The following is a 20,190-nucleotide window of genomic DNA, read 5'->3' on the forward strand; positions in this document are numbered from 1 at the left end:
TGTTGGAGACAGACCATATCCAAATCACAGCACTCTGAAAGCAGTGTTTAGAAATGAGTGGGCCTAAAGAGCTTTTCTTGGTATCTTAGCTTATGATGTATTTATTTATTTAGTTTCACCCTCCCCTTTTTATAGATATGAAAATTGGGGGCCTAGATAGATATAGTGACTTTTTTAAGATCTTAACCAATTAGTGGTAAAGCAAAAACTTGAGCTTGGGTAGTGATTGAGTAAGAAAGTATGATGGCACTTACATTTTATTTTACATGGTATTCCTAAATGATAATCTGGGGTGCTTACATATTCGTCATAGATTTTCAGATTAGTATAAAGAAGCATAGCTATATTGAATTTAGAGCTTAGAATTATTTTTCTTTTCTGAAAATTTATATATATAAAATTTATATAAACTTTAGCTGCCTGCTGATAGCCTTTTGACAGTAATCCTTGTCAGAGTTAATTAGTGTTCATTTCCTAGCCTCCTTCTACTCTAGAAATATATGTTAATGGCTCTACAGTTGGCTATACTTCACTCTTCAGGGCTGATGCAGAGTGAATTCCCAGTGTATATTTCCATGGATGCAAATGTAAAATATGACTAATGAAAATACCTTAATCATTTCTAATTTAATTTTATCAGCACAGTTCTTAGTAATATAAGGATCTGAATGGAACACATTGTCAGAATCCTTACTGTGGAACAGCTTGATTTCTAATCTAATTTGTTTAAAATAACTTATTTCTTATTTCATTACTTATTTCTGAATTTTATTTTCCTTTATTTTGTAGAAATCCATTCTCACTCAGACCAGAGTTCTAAGAGTTCTCTAATAAGTGAGATGAGAAATGCCCCACCTATGGGCCATGAAAAGGAGAGACCATCTTCTAGTAATGTGACTGAACGGAAAAAGCGAGGGTCATCTTGGGAGTCAAATAATCCTTCTGCAGACATTCCCTGTGCAACAGATTTAGATCAACAATGGGTTTCAAGTCCACAATTAAAGTGGAATGATGAAATAAATGATTGTACTAATGAAACAAATATTAAAATGCAAAGAAATAGTCCATGCCTTCCTGGCTTATCTTCTGAGTCTGCCAGTAAACCTAATGCAGAGTGTGTGAATCAAGTTCAGGGTAATGACAATGTTGACTTTCAACTGCAGAAAACTGTGTATGATGCTGACATGGATTTAACTGCAAGTGAAGTAAGCAAAATTGTTACAGTTTCAACGGGCATTAAAAATAAAAGTAATAAAAAACTGAATGATTGTGAAATAAAAACTTTCAGAAAAGTGAAAGATTCAGGCTCTGAAAAAAAGAAAGAAAGATCAAAGAGACAATTTAAAAATAGTTCAGATGTGAATATTGAGGAAAAGACTGAAAATAGTCCAGAAAGAAGATCTGTTGTTTTGGATGGCAGAAAGGATTCAGAAGATCCAAATCTTATTTCCAATACTGGACAGATGACTCAGGTGAGCATACTGAATAAAATAACCCTTCGTAATGGCTTTGATGAATATGACAGACAAAATATACAGTATAATAAAAAGAAAAAAAGAATACATGTTGCAAGTGAGCAAGAGGAAGCATACCCTTTCTCCCAAAGTTCAGATAAATTTCAGCAGGAGAGTAAATTTGATATGGGTCAAAATTCCCTCCCTTGCAATAAAAGTAAAGCTTCTAGACAGACATTTGTGATTCATAAGTTAGAAAACCATAGCTTATTCGCAAACCAAAATGATAGGGAAACCATTTCTGAAAACCTGGAAGTCACAAATGAATTTCAAACAGCTGATCTTTCCACCAAAGATAATGGAAATTTATGTGATTATGAGACCCAAAATATATTGGATTTGAAAAAGCATGTCACTGATACGCAACCTACGCAGAAAAATGAATCAAAAATAAATAAGCTTAGGCAGAAAGTTAATCGGAAGACAGAAATAATTTCTAAAGTGAGCCAAATATATGAAGATAATGGCAAAGATTTGCATGGCCCAGAAAAAAGTAACTTTTTCTTTCAAACCCAAGAGGATAAAGAAACCATCTCTGGAAACCTTGAAGTTTCAAAAGACTTTCAAATACCTGCTGTTCTCACCAGGGGTAATGGAAACCCTTGTGAGATCCAGAATGTGTTGGGTTTGCAAAAGCAGGTCATCGATGTATACCCTGTTCAGCAAAACGAATCAAAAGTTAATAAGAAGCTTAGGCAGAAAGTAAATCGGAAGACAGAAATAATTTTTGAAGTGAGTCATTTAGAAAATGACAAAAGTGTGCATTACCCAGAAAAGGGTAACTCTTTCTTCCTAACCCGAAAGATTAAAGAAATCATCCCTGGAAACCTAGAAGACTCAAGTGAATTTCAAACACCTGCTCTTTCTACCAAAGATAGTGGAAACCTATGTGATTATGAGACTCAAAATGTTTTGGGGATGAAAGAACATGTTCATGATATGCAACCTACTTGTCAAAATGATTTGAAAATAGATAAAAAGCTTAGACAAAAGGCATATCGAAAGACAGAAATAATTTCTGAAATCAACCAAATTTGTGAGAACGATGATGAAGGTATACATGAAGTAGAAAAAGGTAACTTCTTTTCTTTAATCCAAAAGGATAAAGAAATCATTTCTGAAAATCTACAAGTCACAAATGAATTTCAAACAGCCGATCTCCCCACCAAAGATAATGAAAATTTATGTGATTATGAGACCCAGAATATATTGGATTTGGAAAAGCATGTCACTGATACGCAGCCTGCTGAGCAAAACGAATCCAAAGTAAATAAGAAGCTTCGGCAGAAAGTAAATCAGAAGACAGAAATAGTTTCTGAAATGAACCAGATATATGAGGATAATGATAAAGGTGTTCATGGCCTAGAAAGCTATACAAAAGATCTTCATTTTAAAATAAATAAATCTAAACAAAGACTTGAGTGCCAAGGCATTATTAGCGGATACTATACAGAAATCAACAATAATGAAAAGGAAAGTTGTGATCAAATCCCAAATCCTTATAAACTAGCGAAAAAGCATAAGAAAGAATCATCAAGCAAAGCAAAGAACATTTTGACAAAAATTAAGAACAAACCTATTTTGCAGTTAACAGATTCTTCACAGACATCTATCTCTTTAGAATCTGGTTTTAAACATGTTACTAAAGAAACAGATTCTGATCCTGGAAACCAAACTGAACTACCTAAGAATCAGAAGCGGAGCACTACAACTCTCAGTAAAAAAGGAGATCTCCCCTTTGTGGAAGTGGTCAAAGAAGGAGAGTGCCAGGTCAAGAAAGGAAATAAAATGACATCCAAATCAAAGAAAAGGAAGACCTTCGTAGATCCTTCTCCAGATAGCCATGACGTAATGGAGATAACACCCAACACCATTCAGGGAAAGTCAGTGGACTCTGAACAAGCTGATAAGGAAAACAATTTGGAGAATGAGAAAATTGTCAAAATTAAGCCAGACTTTTACACAAAGGTGTTTAAACCTTTATCTCAAATATATTCACCTAACATACAAGATTCTTCCTTTGACAGTGTTCAAGAAAGTTCAGTACCTTTGAGTATTTCTTCTACTAAGAGTCTGATAATAAAAGAAAATTTTGCCCTGGAGAATTCACCAGTCTTTCAAGCAAGTGAAGATGTGCATGAGAAGATGAAAGAGATGAAATTTAAAGTCAACCAGAGAACACAAAAGTCAGGAATAGGTAGGTCAGTAACCTGAACTTAGCTAGTAAAGTATTTCCTGTTATAACTGACATTTTTACGGAATTTAAAAACAATATATAGCTTTGTAGCATAATCTGTAGAGACAGCATGAAGGAATTAAATAAAATTTAATACTTTGGGAAGGTAATACTGAGAGTGTCTTGGACATTTGCACCCTAAAATACTGATTTATCCTCAACCAGAAAGTTGTCTAATAATGGCCTTAGCCAGATAATTTCCTTTTGAAGGGAATTGGGTATTTTAAATGTATTTAATAGTGAATTGCACTGGTTTTATTTTACCAAAGACAATTATAGGTTTCCTAAGGGTGGGACTCTTTCTGCATTCAACAGCATATATTTAATATGATCAAAGCATATTCTAGTTGTTGTAGAGGACCGAGAAATAAACAATACTAGCCCTTTTCCTCAGAATACATGTATGTAAAAGTAACAGTGGACAAATGTGGTATATGAATGATTCTTTGATAAAAGTACATATGTTATGCTAAGGGATGTAACGGGGGATGTAATTTTGACTAGAGGAATCTGCAAAGGCATCATTAAGGCAGCATTTTAGGCCCTAAACAATAAGATTTTTTACCTTTAGTGTTTACTTTTTATTTTCCCCCAGTTATTAAAATAAAACTCATTGCATAAAACTGAAAGTAGAGAATTGGAAAAAGGGAGGGGAGAAAATCACTTGGAATAACTGCAGACAGTATTTTACCACGTACAGGCAAATTTGGATCTATGGATATTTAAATATATATTTGAAATCATACAATATATAACATTTACTTATCCCACCTTTTTTCCTTAACATTGGGTCCTAAAAATGTTCCTTTGTCATTAAAAATTTTGTAACATTAGACATTCCTGTATCAGTTAAAATTTTCTACAGGGAACCTAACATTTTGATGTACAGAGTCTTCAAAAAGTGCATGGAAAGATTCATATTATCTTTTAATTCAGTTTTTCCGCAAACTTTTTGAGGTACCCTCATATGTCTGTAGAACCTTAGGACTTTGATGGTAAGACTATTCCATATGAAAGGCACACTGAAGCTAAAAGAAATGCAAAGGTCTAGAGTTGCAGGATACCTTAGAGGACTCTGATCCTCATGGTGTCATTCAGAGGGTGGGCAGTCAGTGACAGATAAGTTGAATGAATATGCAGTCATTTGCATCCTTCTGTGAAAAGAGTTGAATTATGAGGGTTTTTTGTCAGCCTGTACGTGATTTCAGAATAAAAACATTGCAGGATACTTTGATGGTTTGTTTGAAGTTTTAGTCTCTTTCCTCTCAAAATTAAATTGTTAATTTTAAAATTTCCTGCAATGAATTGCAAATGATTTGAAATAGATAGTCTATCTATTTCCATCTCTTCATATATACTTTTACAAGTATTTGTGAAAAATATATTCTTTTCAGGTGATAGACTGTTACAGGACTTGACAAATACCAGTGTTCCAAATAACACTGCTGAATCTGAAAATAAGTCAGAACATCTATCTTCAGAGCTGCCAAGTAGAAGAAGAAGGTGTGTTCCTCTCGATTTAAAAGAGCCAAGTCTCAAAAGGTAAGTATTTCAGTGATATTAAAGTTATTTTAGTATGCTATTATAAAATATATACCTAAAAATATTTCTGCCCGAATTAGTTTTTGAACACTCTTGAATATCAGTTAAAACATATATTGTTGACATGTAACAACCACAGTATGATTTAGTTAAGATTTGAAGAAATGTGTTCTTTTAACAGGCTCTGTTTTTCTTTTCTTTTTTTGGTGTCTGGACTTAAATTGGTTTAGTTTTGTTTAGTTTCCAATTTTACTACTGTTATTTTTTAAATTGTAACTTGATAATTATAATATTAAAAATTTGTTGCCTATGATTTACAAAGCACTATTTTCCACATCTATTACCTACACTTATTTCCTACCTTGTTCCCTAGAATAATTCAAAGTGGTTTATATGTCCTTTGCTGTAAATAAGTCCTTTTTCTTTATTTTTGTGAATTTCAAACATACCTCAACAAAGACAATTTATTCTTCAGGTTCAACAATTATCAACATTTTGGGCCAGCCCGTGGCTCACTCGAGAGAGTGTGGTGCTGAGAACACCAAGGCCCTGGGTTCGGTTCCTATATAGGGATGGCCGGTTAGCTCACTGGTTGAGCGTGGTGCTGACAACACCAAGCCAAGGGTTGAGATCCCCTTACCAGTCATCTTTAAAAAAAAAAAAAACAATTATTAACATTTTGCCATATTTGCTTCATCTGTCTTTTTTTTTGTAGTATTTTTTAAAATATTGAGTCATTTAATTTCTAAAATATTCTATATGTATCTTGAAAAAACAAGAACTTCGTAACAAAGTTCTTAAGAAAACTAGAAAAGTATTACATCTAACAGATGGTTTTGACAGGTGTGTTAAACAATAACCAGCAGATGGCAGTAACACAAGGGAGGATGAAAGAAGTAAATTAGGAGTGAAATAAAAGGACCAAGGGGCTTTAAAAAAAAAAAAAAAGCTTTATTGAGATATAGTTCACATAACATATATCTTATCCATTTATAGTGTACTATTCAGTGGTTCCTAGTTTATTCTCAGATATGTGAAACCCATCTCCACAGTCAATTCTAGAACATTTCTTCACCTCAAAAAGAAACCCTGTACCCTATAGATAACACTCCCCTACCCCCAGATCTCAAAACCACTAATCTACTTCCTGTCTCTATAGATTTCTCTGTTCTAGACATTTCATATGAATGGAATCATACAATATGTGGTCTTTGTGACTGGCTTCTTTCACATAGTGTGTTTTCAAGGCTTATCCATATTGTAGCACTATTAGTACTTTATTCCTTGTTATGACTGAATAATATTCCATTGTATAGATTTACCATTGTATAGATGTAAACATTTTGTTTATTCATTTTTCTGTTGATGGACGTTTGGGTTGTTTCCATCTTTTGGCTGTTATGAATAATGCTGCTATAAACATTTTTGTTGCAAATTTTTGTGTGTACTTATGTTTTCATTTTCTTGGGTACATGCCTAGGAGTGCAATTTCTGGGTCATATGGTAACTCTATGTTTAATTGTTTAAGGAACTGCCGGACTTCTTTAAACCTGCTGCACCTTCTTACATTCTCACCAATGTTGTATGAGGTTTTTGATTTCTCCTTATCCTCACCAACTTTTGGTTCTAGCCATCCCAGTGGGTGTGAAGTGGTATCTCATTGTGGTTTTGATTTGCATTTCCCTGATGACTAATGATGTTGAGCTCTTTTTATGTGCTTACTGGCCATTTGTATATCTTCCTTGGAGAAATGTTGTTAAGATCCTTTGCCCTTTTTTCAATTGGGTTGTCTTTTTACTTAGTTGTAACTTAAACTTTTTATTTTGTGCTAACTTTAAACTTGTAGCAAAGTTGTAAAAATAGTATGAAGGTTTTCCATGCATTCCTCACCAAGCTTTTTCTAATTTTAATACCTTACATAACAATAGTACAATTATTGAAACTAGAAACTTAGCATTGGTTCAATACTATTAAGCTATAGACTTCTACTAACGTCTTTTTCTGTTGTAGAATCCTATCCAGAGTCCCACATTGCAATTTAGTTGTTGTTCTCCTTAGAGTCCTTCAATCTGTGGCAGTTCCTTAGTCTGTCCTTTTCTTTCATGCCTTTGACACCTTTGAAGACTACTGGTCGGTTATTTTGTGGAATATCCCTCAGTTTGGGTTTGCTTGATGTTTTCTCATGATTAAAATGTGGTTATGCATTTTTAGCAAAAATTCCACAGAAATGATATATCCTTCTCACTGTTTCATATCAAGGGTTCATCATGTCAGTATGTCTCATTACTAGCAATGTTAACCTTGATCACTTGCTTAAGATGGTATCTGCTAGTTTTTTTCACTGTAAAGTTACTCTTTTACTTTAATCTTTAATGAACATTGAGGGAGGTATTTTCAGTCTGTCTATTGTTTCTGAAACTTTCACCCACTAATTTTAGCATCCATTGGTGGATGTTGCCTGCAACAATTACTACTGTGGTATTTGCTTAATGGTATCTTTTATTTTCCTCTTTCTTTCTGCATTAATTGGAATTCTTCTGTAAGGAAGAGTTGTCTCTTCTCCCTCACTTAAATTTCTTAATTTATATCAGTGTGAAGTCATGAACATCTATTTTATTCTATAGATGAAAATCCAGTACTATCAATATTTATTTTGTTTCCCAAATTATTTATACTTTGACCGTTAGGTGTTCCTTCAGGTTGGCTTCTGTATCCTTTTGACAAGACTTCATACTATTTTGAGCACTTCCTTACTTTCTGACATACAACATGTTCCACGCTTATCTTAATGTTTTTTTCCTGCCCCGACCCCAGAATCAGGCACTTCTTCAAGAACCCTGGTTCCCTTAATTGGAGAATTTTGTTTAAAAACCAAGATCAGAGCACTGGTTGTGCTCATTGCTTATATTGTTTTGTATTAGTTATCTATTACTATATAACAATATTACCACTAGTGGCTTAAAACAGCAATCTGGATATGGCTTAGTTCTCATAAAGCTGCACTCAGGGTGTCATCCAGGCTGATTTTCATCTGGAGGCTGTACTGGGGCAGAATCTGCTTACATGTTGTTGGCAGAATCTAGGGAGTCTCTAGAGCAAATTCTCTAGCAAAATGAAGTCGTGTACAACAAAATGTAATTTAGAAATGAGACATCCCATCACCTTTGCTATATTCTTTGTTAGATGCAAGTCACAGCTCCTGTCATACTCAAGGGGAGGGGATTATATAAGAGCATGACTACCAGTAGGCAGGGATCATAGGGCATCGTCTTTAGTCTGTCCACTACGGGTGTTGTTGCTGTTAGGCCCTCTCAGCAGATAAAGCTAGGAATTATATGTATGTATAGTAGCCACGCATACACCCACTTTTCTATTTCTGTATCTATCTGTACGTATTGTAAAAACCATGAGATTATACTAATATCTCTGACTCCACTCCAACACTATAGGGTTCATTTTAAAATTGGAGTCAATCCTCTCAAACCCTGCTGCTGCTTTATTAAGTTTAAATAATATTCTTTGTTAGCAATTTGTCTATCATTTAGAAGCCTGGCTCTCATTCTCTCTAAAATATTTACTGATTTTTTCAATTCAAGCATACACATAAAGTAGTTTCCTTATCCCTGTGAGAAACATGTTTACTAACTAGATTGTAGCGTATGTATACAGTTTTTTCTCTTAGGTTAATTTTCTTCCTCACACCCTTCAATGTAGTTATGTTATACATTTGTAATTCAGTTAGGTTTATTTATTATTGTTCATGTTCCATTTTATTCTCCTGAATCTTGGTAAGTTTTGTTTGTTTACTTTTGGGGTATGTGAAACATTTCTCGGGTTTACAAAATGGATATATGCAGAGAAATGTCAACTACTTCCTCATCCCTGCTGCACTGTTCCTATTACCCCTTCTTTCTGTCCTGCCTTCACCCACCTCCTGTGCTAAACCAATTTCTTTAATTTCTGGTTTATCTTGCCTGTATTTTGGGGGGTTTTTTTGCACAAATAAGCAGATGTATGTATATGCCCTTCTTCCTTACATAAAGGCAGCATAGAGTAGCTGCTCTGTTGAGCTCTACCTGTTTTCATTTAACAGTAGGTTCTGGAAATCACTCCATATAAGTTCATAGAGATTTTTCTTATTCTTTTTTACAGCTGGATAATACTTCATTGGGTATAGATGTACTATAGTTTATGCAATCACATTCCTATACAGGAATACCTTGGAAATATTGTGGGTTCAGTTCCAGATCAGTGTAATATAGTGACTATCTCAATAAAGCAAGTCACACAAATTTTTTGGTTTCCCAGTTCATGTTAAAGTTATGTTTACACTATTCTTTGGTCTATTCATTAAGTATGCAATAGCATTATTCTAAAAAAACATTGTACATTCCTTAATTAAAAAATACTTTATTGCTAAAAAAATGGTAATGATCATCTGAGCCTTCTTGCTAATGGAGGGCCTTGCCTAGATGTGGATGGCCACTAACTGATCAGGGTGATGGTTGCTAAAGGTTGGGGTGGCTGCAGCAATTTCTTTCTCTTAAAAAAAAATTTTTTTATTGAAACATTATTGATTATACATATCTGTGGGGTACAGTATTGAATATCAATACTTGTGTGGAATATGTGATGCTGAAATCAAGGTAATTAATATATTCAGCATTACACGATGTAATCATTTTTTGTGTCCCTTTACCAATTTCTTACTCTTCTCTCCCCCACCCCCTCCCCCTATCTCACCTCTGGTAACTTGAGTTCTGTTCTCTCCTTTTGAAAGTTCGGTGTATTATTGTGATTATTGTTTCTTTCTTTCTCTTGCTTTCCTCTTTCCTTTCCTTTCTTTTTTTTTAAACTTTGTTTACTTTTATTTTAGCTCCCACTTATGAGTGAGGACATGGGGTATTTTTATGTGCCTGGCTTATTTCACTTAACATAATCTTCTCTAAGTTCATCCATGGTGCTGTGAATGGCAGAATTTCATTCTTTTTTATGGCAGAGTAGTGTTCCATTGAGTATATATAGCACATTTTCTTAACATCTGCCATGGACATTTATGTTGGTACCAACTCTTGGCTATTGTAAATAGAACTGTGATAAAAATGAGAGTACAGGTATCTCTTCAACATGATGATTTCCATTCCTTTGAGTAAATACCCAGAAGTGGGATTGCTGGATCATATGGTAGTTCTATCTGTAGTTGTTTGAGGAACATACTGTTTGTCAAAATGGCTGCATTAATTTATAGTCCCACCAATAGTGTAAAAGTATTCCCCTTTCTCTGCATTCTCACCAGCATTTGTTATTCTCTTTCTCTGCTGGTGACTCTCCTTGTGTCAATGCACTCCAGTGGCTGGTGGACCATCTGCATAGTGGTTGTGACGTCTAGCCCCTTCGTGGCAGCCATGGTTACTGTGGTGGCTGTGTTGGGCCACTCACATGGATGTGATGTTTTTGGCATGCTCTTTGGCACTGGTGGTGTGCCTGGTTGTAGGTGGGGGCTCTGGTCCCCAGCTCGATGCCCCAGGCCCCCAGGTGGTGCCCTGAGACGCTGGTGGTGTGCCTGGTTGTGGGCAGTGGGGGGTGTCCAGTTCCCAGCTCCACTTCAACAGCTTTTACTTTGCATTCACAACTTGGCTAACAATTTGGCGCAAGAAGCCTAGCTTTCAACCTATCTCAGCTTTTGACACACCTTCTTCACTAAGCTTAATCATTTCTAGCTTTTGATTTAAAGTGAGAGATGTGCAACTCTTCTTTTCACTTGAACAGTTAGAGGCAATTGTAGGGTTATTAATTGGCCTAATATCAGTATTGTTTTTCAGGGATTAGTGGGGCCTGAGGAGAGGGAGAGAGGTTGGGGATTGGCTGGTCGGTGAAGCAGTCAGAACACCCACAACATTTATAGATTAAGGTCGCCATTGATGTAGGCACCATTTGTGGTGCCTCAGGACAATTACAATAGTTAACATCAAAGATCACCGATCCCAGATCACCATAACAGATGCAATAGTAATGAAAAAGTTTGAAATATTGTGTGAATTACCAAAGTGTGACACAGAGACAAGAAGTGAGCACCTGCTGTTGGAAAAATGTCTCTAATAGACTAGCTGGACACAGGGTTGCCACAAACCTTCAATTTGTAAAAAATGCAGTATCTATGAAGTGCAATAAAATGAGGTATGCCTGAATATAAACATTTAGGTTGTTTTCAATATTATGTATTTACAAGTAATATTACATTGAATAATCTTGTACATATACATTTTCATATTGTGGAATGTATCTTCAGCGTAAATTCCTAAAAGTGGGATTGCAGGGCTGAAAAATAAGCACATATGTGGTTGTGTCATGTATTGCCACACTTCCCTACAGAGGCATGTACCAGTGTGCATTCCTACCAGCAGTGTGTTAGAGTATGCATGTCCCACAGCCTCATCAATAGAATGTGTTATCATATTTAAAAAGTTTTGCCAGTGATAGGTAGGAAATGGTATCTTAATGTTTTAATTTGCATTTCTCTTTGAGTTTAAATGTTTTTCTCATATGCTTGATGACCATTATACCATTTTTTGGTCTGTCATGTCTTTTTTCCTGTTTATCAGTTGGAGTTTGGCCCTTTTTTCCTTAGTTATTAAGAATTCTTTATTTATTAGGGATATTAAGCCTTTTTGGTGTATGTTGCCAGTATTTTTTCATTTCTCAGTTGCCTATAGACTTTATGATGTTATTTAATAATGCAACAATCTTTTGTTTCTTCCTTTTTAAATCTTGAGTCACAGTTAGAAAGCCTTTCCCTTTAGCATGGTTAAAGAGGAATTCACTTATATTTTCTTGTAGTATTTTTATAATTTCATTTCTTGTGTAAATCTCTAGTTCATTTGGAGTTTTTTAAAATTGTGTATGGTGTATTTTTTTTCCAAATGGCTACCCAGTTGTCTCAGCACCATTTATTTATTTCAAAATTCATCTTTATCTCAGGTATTTGAGATGTCCTGTACTAAAGTTCTATATGTATTTGGTGAGGAGTGTCTAATTCTGGACTTATTATTCTATTGCGTGGTCTACTTGTCAATTATAGTTTTATAGTATATTTTAATGTCTGATAGGGCTAGTACCCTCTCATAGTTTTTCTTTTTCATTGTTTTCCTAGCTGTCTTTGACTGATTGTTTTTCCATATGAACTTTAGTGTAGACTTGTCTAGCTCAGGGTTTCATAACCTTGGCACTACTAACATGTTGGGCTAGATATTTTTGTTGTTTTGTGGAAGGTTGTTTCTGTGCATTGTAGTATGTTTGTTGGGGAAAATGCCAAAGTAATTTTCTCAAAAGCCCGTTTTATCCTTGAAGTGATATTTTGTCCTTGAAACTATATTTGCTTGCTGCACTAGTCTGACTGTTAATCACTGCTTGCATTTTTGGCTTCTGTAACCGAGCTCACTTATCTTCCCAAACCACATATGCTAGCCTAATAAATGCTAAAAAAAAAAGAAATGTAAAAACCCTGAAAAAGTCTGCCTATAAAGGCTTTGTAAGACCTGAGTTTGAGGCTCAGATTTTGAAGCACTAGCTCATCTGGGCCCGCTGGTGTAATAAAATACCTGACTCTCCAACCCTCTGAGTACCGACTGCTTCTCTGTTGAAGTCTGTTCCATAACATGTTTAGCAGTGTCCTTGACCTCCACCCTCTACATGTCAGTAACACCCTCCCATTTATAACAACCAGAAATGTCTCCAAATGTTGTAGTATGTCACCTATGGGCCAAAATCACCCTGAGTTGAAAATCACTAGTCCAGCTTGTTATTTTTATTGGGATTGCACTGAATGGATGTGCTAATTAGGGAATTAATCTTTGTAATACTGAATTGTTCTATTCAAGAATAAGATGTCTTTCTATTTGTTCAAGTCTTCTTTTGTGTCTTTTAAAAGTGTTTTAAGTTTTTTATACATAGATTTTGCACCTATTTTGTTCAATTTAGTTGTCAGATTTAGTTTTCATTGTTGCTATTATATATGGACTTGTAAGCTGGACATGTAAATCATGCCTAATGTTAGTGTATATGAAATCTGTTGAATTTTGTGTACATTTATATATTACTACTTAACTGAATTTTTTTATTCTCTTACTTCACTGGTTCTCTGGATTTACTATGGTATTATCTGAAAATAGAGATAGTTTTCCTTCTTTAGGATTAAGATATGTATATATAATTTATCATATTAAGAAAGTGTCCCTCAGTGCCTAGTGAGTGTGTTTGTCATGAACAAATGTGGAATTTTGTCCAAGGCTTTTTCAGCATCTATGGAGGTATTATATGCTTTATTTGCTTAGATTTTTTAACTTGGTGTATAAAAATAGGTTTTCTAATATTGAACCAACCTTGCAGTCCTGGAATAAATCCCACTTGGTCATGGTTTATTTTTCATAATGTGGTGTTGGATTGCATTTGCTAAAATATTTTGTTTAATTTTTATGTTGGTATTCATAACTGATATGGATCTATAGGGTTTTTTTGAATTGTCTTTATCTGGCTTAGCTGTCAGTATTATATTTATTTCATTAATGGAGTCAAGGTTTCCTTCTTTTACAGTGCTCTGAAATAATTAATGGTGCATTGGGACTGTCTGGTTTTTGAAGGTTTGGTAGGATCTCCATCTGAAACCATCTGGACCTGCTGATTTTTTTGTGGAGTAGCTCCCTAATAACTTTGCCTATTTCTTTTGTGAAAATTTGTGTATAAGCCATCTTGTTCTAATGGGGTCAGTTTTGGTTACTTGTATTTCCATTGGAAATTATCCATTTCAACTTTTCCAAAACATCAAGACTTTGATTTACTTTGTTCCTTTTCTAGTTTTTGGAGCTGGAAATTTATCATTTTATTCTTTCATATGTATGGATAAAAGCATTTAGTGCAATTAACTTTCCTCTGATCAATGCTTTAAATACATCCTATAGATTTTGATATATAGTGTTTTCACCATTAATTTTTAATATCTCATTTTGCTCAGGAGTTATTTATTAGGAAGTTTTTAAATCTCCAGGTAAATGGGCCTTTCTGGGTTTTTTGATTTTGTTTATAAATTCTCGTTTTATTGCATTGTGGTCAGAGATCATTTTTTGTTATATTTTTACTTTATGGAAGTTACCAGTGTTTCTTTGTAACCTAATATATGATCAATTTTTGTAACTGTGCTGTGAGCACTTGAGAAGAGTGTGTATTCACTATTATCAGGGATAGAGTTTGATATGTACCCATAAAATTTACTGTATTGATTATGTTGTTTAGATCTTCTATCTTCTTACTTATTTTTTGTTCACTTGATCTTTCTAGTACTGAGAATGGCATATTAAAACCTATTATTATTGTGCTCCTATCTATGTCTCTATGTATTTCCTATAGTTTTTGCTTCAGAAAGGTGATTGCTCTGCTTTTTGGTACATAAATATCATTATTATTATAAATTTATTGTGGATTGTGGCTTTTATTAATAATTTCCCTATTTGTCATGATCACCTTGGGATAAAGACTTTAAAATATATTTGTATTACCTTCCTGATAACTCCTGCTACTCCTATCCTCAATACCTATAATGATCATTCCATAATAGCAAGCACCTTCAATCGGGAGGTACTGTCATGGGGCTACCAGAAGCTGTGATATACATGCTGCATGCCATTTCCAATCCAAAAAGAAGGAAGAAAAAAGGGGCAGCTTGGTTGTAATCGCTCAATATTTATTCTGAATGTCCATTGTGATTTTTACTTTTAAAAAACTTACCAACTGGGCCGAGCCCGTGGCGCACTTGGTAGAGTGCTGCGCTGGCAGCGCGGCAACGCTCCCGCCGCGGGTTCGGATCCTATATAGGACTGACTGGTGCACTCACTGGCTGAGTGCCGGTCACGAAAAAACGACAAAAAAAAAAAAAAAAAAAAAAACTTACCAACTAAGCTGCTTAGCAAATAATCTGCATGCACAGTAGATCTAAACTAAAACAGAACACTGTTTTATTACATTTTGCTGTACTTAGTTTAGAATAAGTAGCTCTTTTGAAAGGATTAATTAAATTCTTTTTATACTTTTTAAATTTGGGACCATGTGCATATACTGGTATTTCATCCAAACACACACTCACACACACACAAAATGTAAATTATAAATACAACTTTACATCTTAAAATATGATATACTTAGGCAATGGATCAACTCTTTTACTGGAAAAATTAAGTAATTGACTAAAATATTAAAAAACAAAAAACTTGAATTATCTATTAAATAAAAGCTATCAGCCAGCTGCTTAGCTAACTAATGCATTTGTTCATAGGAAAGTAAGTAAAGCTTAGATAAGAGACTGGATGAGAGCAAGAACCCAGATGGGTAAGTGGAACCTGAAACTGGGTTTTGCCCGAAGGCATTTGTCTAACTAGGTGAACCTAAGCATTGGATTCATAGCCTTATAGGGCTGCAGACAGAATACAAATCCTAGGGGATAGCTAAAATAGAGAGTCTAATTGATATCCTTCAATCAAGTTGAGTTTTCTCAGTAAAAGAGCAAACTACAAATAACCTCCCCACTAGCTTTTTCAGCCCCAGGAAATAATTCTGGTGCTGAATTGACACAAAAAAAAAAAAAAGGGAAAGAGAATTCATAACCCAAATCAGGCCTTTATGGCCATGGCTTGCAGATGGAATCACAATATCTGGAAAGCACAAAAAACTTGAAGCTGAGGGTTTAATATAAGTAGTCCATGAGTTCTAGTACTCTATTGTCTGTCAGAAACAAATGCAAATGTTTCCTGGAGGAGCTCTCCTTCATCTCATACCTCAACACGTTTTCCACAAAGTTTCAAGGGAAATTAACAGCTATCTCACAGCAAAGAAAAACACTGCACACGCAAGAGAACAGAAACCAGCAGAAACAACCCATAGCAGAAATCAGATACAGAATATAAAATAAATATGCTTCATGTTTCCATAAAGGAGAGGCTTGAAAATGAGTAAAGATGTTGCGTGAAAAAAGCAGGTCACAGAAAAGCACCCACAGGTGTGATTCCATTGATGTAAAGGTCAAACATAGGTAAAACTAAACAGTATACCTTTTAGGAATGCAATACACAGGTGGTAAAAACTGTAAAGAAAGGCAAAGGAGTGATTAATACAATTCAGTGATTACTTCTTGGAGGAGGAGAGGCATGTGATCAGAAAGGTGCACACTGGAGGCTTCTGAGGTGTGCTGATATTTTATTTCTTAACCTGGGTGGTAGGAACATGAGCATTTGTTTTATTGTTTTTAAATCATACATTTTCATATATTATTGTATGAATGCTAAATTTCCTAATAGAAAGGGAATATGTAGTAAAACATATAATGTATAAAATCTGTGTTGATTAATTTTTCTTTAATCTTTTTTATAATTCCCACTATCATGGAGTATTTCAAATATATAACAAAATTAGTTGTTTAAGGAAACTGCTTTTCCACTGCTTTGATGCAACAATTTTCTTCTCCATGCTTCACCACAAAAAGCATTAGTTTTGGGTTGTTATTATTAATTTTCCTTTTTTTCTACTTTGCAGGAAGATGAGAAGATGAGATGGATTTATGGATTCTGGTTTTTCTGAATTCTGGAAGCATAATGAGTGAATACAGAAATACAACTAGGATCAAGAAGATGAAACAAATGCTTGATGAAAAGTTTTTGGTTTTTTTGGCCTTTTCATGAAGTGTTGATTTATTCATTCTGAGATTTAGATATATGGGCATAAAACAGCTGTTTTGTAGTATTAAATTTTGAGATCATTTTGGTCATCATATAACTTATCTTCCTGTTTATTTAAGCCTTTTTCATCCTAATAGCCTTTAACCAAACAATAGCTATTAATCTTTTAACCAAATAAAGTGTATTAATAAATACTTTTGCATTGGTTATCTTGTATACCGAGCTATCTTGTTTTGTTTTGTTTTGAAACAATTTAATATATGTGAACATCTAAAAGGGTTTGTAAGTTGTCTCCTGCCCTGGCAAGTTTTCTCTCACTCTTCATTCTACTTTCAGAAATAGCTGTTAGGTGTCAGTTACTGTATTATTTCCATTATATGTAATTTGATGGCATGGGGGAAGAAATTAACCTTTTAGGCTCTTTGAATTTGGTTTTTATAACTTTATTTTATAGACACTATTCCAGTAATAAGAATCAATAAACCCTACTCATATCTGAGATCAGTACACACTTTACTGAATTTAAATGGCTAGTCAAATTCAATTCTGCCTAAACGGAAAGGCTTATCTGACTACTGAAGAGGTAGGCCTAAGAAATCTTCATTCTTAACAAACGCTTCAGGTAATTCTTGGGCAGATTGTCCTAGGACCTCACTTTGAGAGATTGCTGTAGGGATACAGATATGAACACAACTTATTCATAATATTTAAGATATTTCCAACTGCTAAAGTAGAACAGCCACCCAACAACATCAGTTGAATGGAGAAATTTATTAAAGTAACTGTTTACACAATGGGTAGAGAGCTTGGCACCTTCACAGTCTTTATTCCCTTTCCTAAACTATTATTTTAAGACTTTGAACCTCCTAGACTCACTCTGGTATTATGTTTTTGTTCCTATTGTTTACTTCTATTTTTTCTCCTTTCTATAAGATTTGTCTCCTTTTTCCTTTACCATACAAATTATTTTTTTATATAGTCAAATTTATCAACCTTTTCTTTTATTGGAATTTTATCACAGTAAGAAATAATTTTTCTACTCCCAGATTATAAAGACATTTATCCATGGTTACCTGTTTTTTCATTTTTTTACATTTAAATTTTTGATTCATGTGGAATTTGTTCTACTGTGTATATGAATGAAGTGTGAATGTAGTTTTTACCTTTTTCCATGTGACTCCCCATTAATTAAAAAGCTCATGTTTTCCACTACTGATTTGGAATGTCACCTTTTTTATGTTGTATTTCCATGTTCATTTAAATTTATTTTTTATTTTCTGCTGTCTTTTATGTGTCTTTTTATGCCCAATACCATACTCTTTAAATTATAGAGACCAGGAGATTTTCAAAGTTATCCTCATACAGGTTTTACGCATTTCTTTTTTTAAAATTTATTTTCTAAATGACACATATTTATGGAGTACAGAGTTTTGCAATACATGTCATGATCTAATCAGGGTAATTAACATATCATCATCACAAAAACTTTTTTTTTTCTTTTCTCTTTTAACTTTTCAATATACAATGTAGTTGATTTTCGTGTCCTCTTTCCCCCCTCTGTGTGCCCCTATCTACATCATATCTGTTCACTTGTCTTAAAAAGTTCAAGGAATTGACAAAAACATGTCTTTGTGATGAGAGCATTTGAGCTCCTCTCTTCTAGCCATTTGAGAACATACAATAAATTGTTGTTAATTATAGATGCCTGGCACTAGTATAGAACACTAGAGCTTATTTTTCCTATCCAGCTCATATTAGATATATTAAACTGTTAACCAATCTTTCTCTGGTTTTGCACATTTCTTGATGAATTTATGCCTAGGTATTTTATCTTTTTTTTTGGTAGAATAAATGAAGTTTTTTTTTTTCTCCTCTAATTGATTATTGTTTGCATTTGTGAAGACTGTATGTTAATTACTAAACAGTTACTTTTTTAGTAGTATTGTCCAGATATGTCTCCTGAAAACCCAGCTGTCTTTTCCTCTTTTCCCCCCTAATTCTTATTCCTCTCATTGCTTTCTCTTGTCTAATTGCATGACTGCTACCTTAAGTAAAATGTTAAATAGTAGTGGAAATAGTGAATATCTTTGCCTCAATCCTGGTTTTACCCCATTAAGGAAGACAGTGGTTTGGGGCCTGGTTATGTATATTTATAATCACATTAAAGTATAACATATCAACTATCACTTGAGTGCTTTTTTTGAGAAATCATGAGAGGTTTTTGAATTTTGTTGTGGAGCTAGGGCTGGGTCTGGAGCTCACAGACCCCTTGAGGCCGTTCACAAACCCTTCACACGCAGGTCTATGAGCTATGTAATGGGCAAAAAGGTCCTTGGAGCCTTGGTTGAAGAAGGAATAGTCTTTATTCAGCACACGCACATCTAGGAGCTAGGGAGTACAAAGAGAAACTCAGAAACTCAACTGCTACTGGCAAAGTCCAAAGAAAAACCGAGCAGCTGCCAGCAGAGTAAACATGCTCTATTTTTAGACCTGAGCCCTGGCGGCCAGCTTCTGCTTCGAACTGAAGAACACACAACCGCAATTAACTAAAAAGATACATCGGTGCACATGCACACTGACTCCACACACACACAACTTGTTTACAAGAAATGTGCTACTGAGAACTGAGCCAAGGGAACCTGACTAAATTATCCTACTTTCCCCACATTTGTCAAGAGACTTTTGGTGTTTATAGAGATTGTGTTGTCCAGCCAAGAGATAGAAACCACAATCATTAGTTGTTCATTATATACCAGAGAATTAAAAAGGCAAAAGAGACCACTGGAGTATAATAGAGGATGTGACTACAGAAAGCATCCACTCACTGCCTCTGGGGCTGAGAAACAAAAAAAAGAATGGAGTTACTGAAATGTAAAGGCTTAGAAGAAGAGTTCCAGGACTCTGGAGACAGAGTGTGGTTGGTGCTAGTTTCCCATAAGGAATATGATGAGACTAGTCTAATAGTGTGGAGCCTTCTGAAGTCAGTTGTTCCTGCCAGGGTGAACCATTTCTGTGCTGATGCTGACAGGAACAAAGCAAATTTTTCCTTGATCCTTACTGTGGAGTGAATGTCTCCTCATAATTCATTAAAACTTGATGCCCATTGTAACTTAAGAAATTACAAAATCCAATTATGGTATTCGAAAGTTGGGGTCTCTCAGCACCACACTCTCCCGAGTGA

General features: G+C 34.6%; 1 protein-coding gene across 1 annotated transcript in view; it reads left to right on the forward strand.

Moving 5' to 3' along the window:
• Positions 1-17,045, forward strand: part of SGO2 (shugoshin 2) — a 37,412-nt gene extending 20,367 nt beyond the window's left edge. The window contains exons 7-9 of the mRNA XM_063105437.1: positions 790-3,711; positions 5,145-5,292; positions 16,867-17,045. Coding sequence (XP_062961507.1) covers positions 790-3,711; positions 5,145-5,292; positions 16,867-16,882 — 3,086 coding nt within the window. The 3' untranslated portion in view covers positions 16,883-17,045. The remainder of the gene's footprint in view (positions 1-789; positions 3,712-5,144; positions 5,293-16,866) is intronic.
• The last annotated feature ends 3,145 nt before the right edge of the window (positions 17,046-20,190 follow it).

Source organism: Cynocephalus volans, chromosome 1 (genome assembly GCF_027409185.1).
Source record: "Cynocephalus volans isolate mCynVol1 chromosome 1, mCynVol1.pri, whole genome shotgun sequence".
Lineage (NCBI taxonomy): Eukaryota > Metazoa > Chordata > Mammalia > Dermoptera > Cynocephalidae > Cynocephalus > Cynocephalus volans.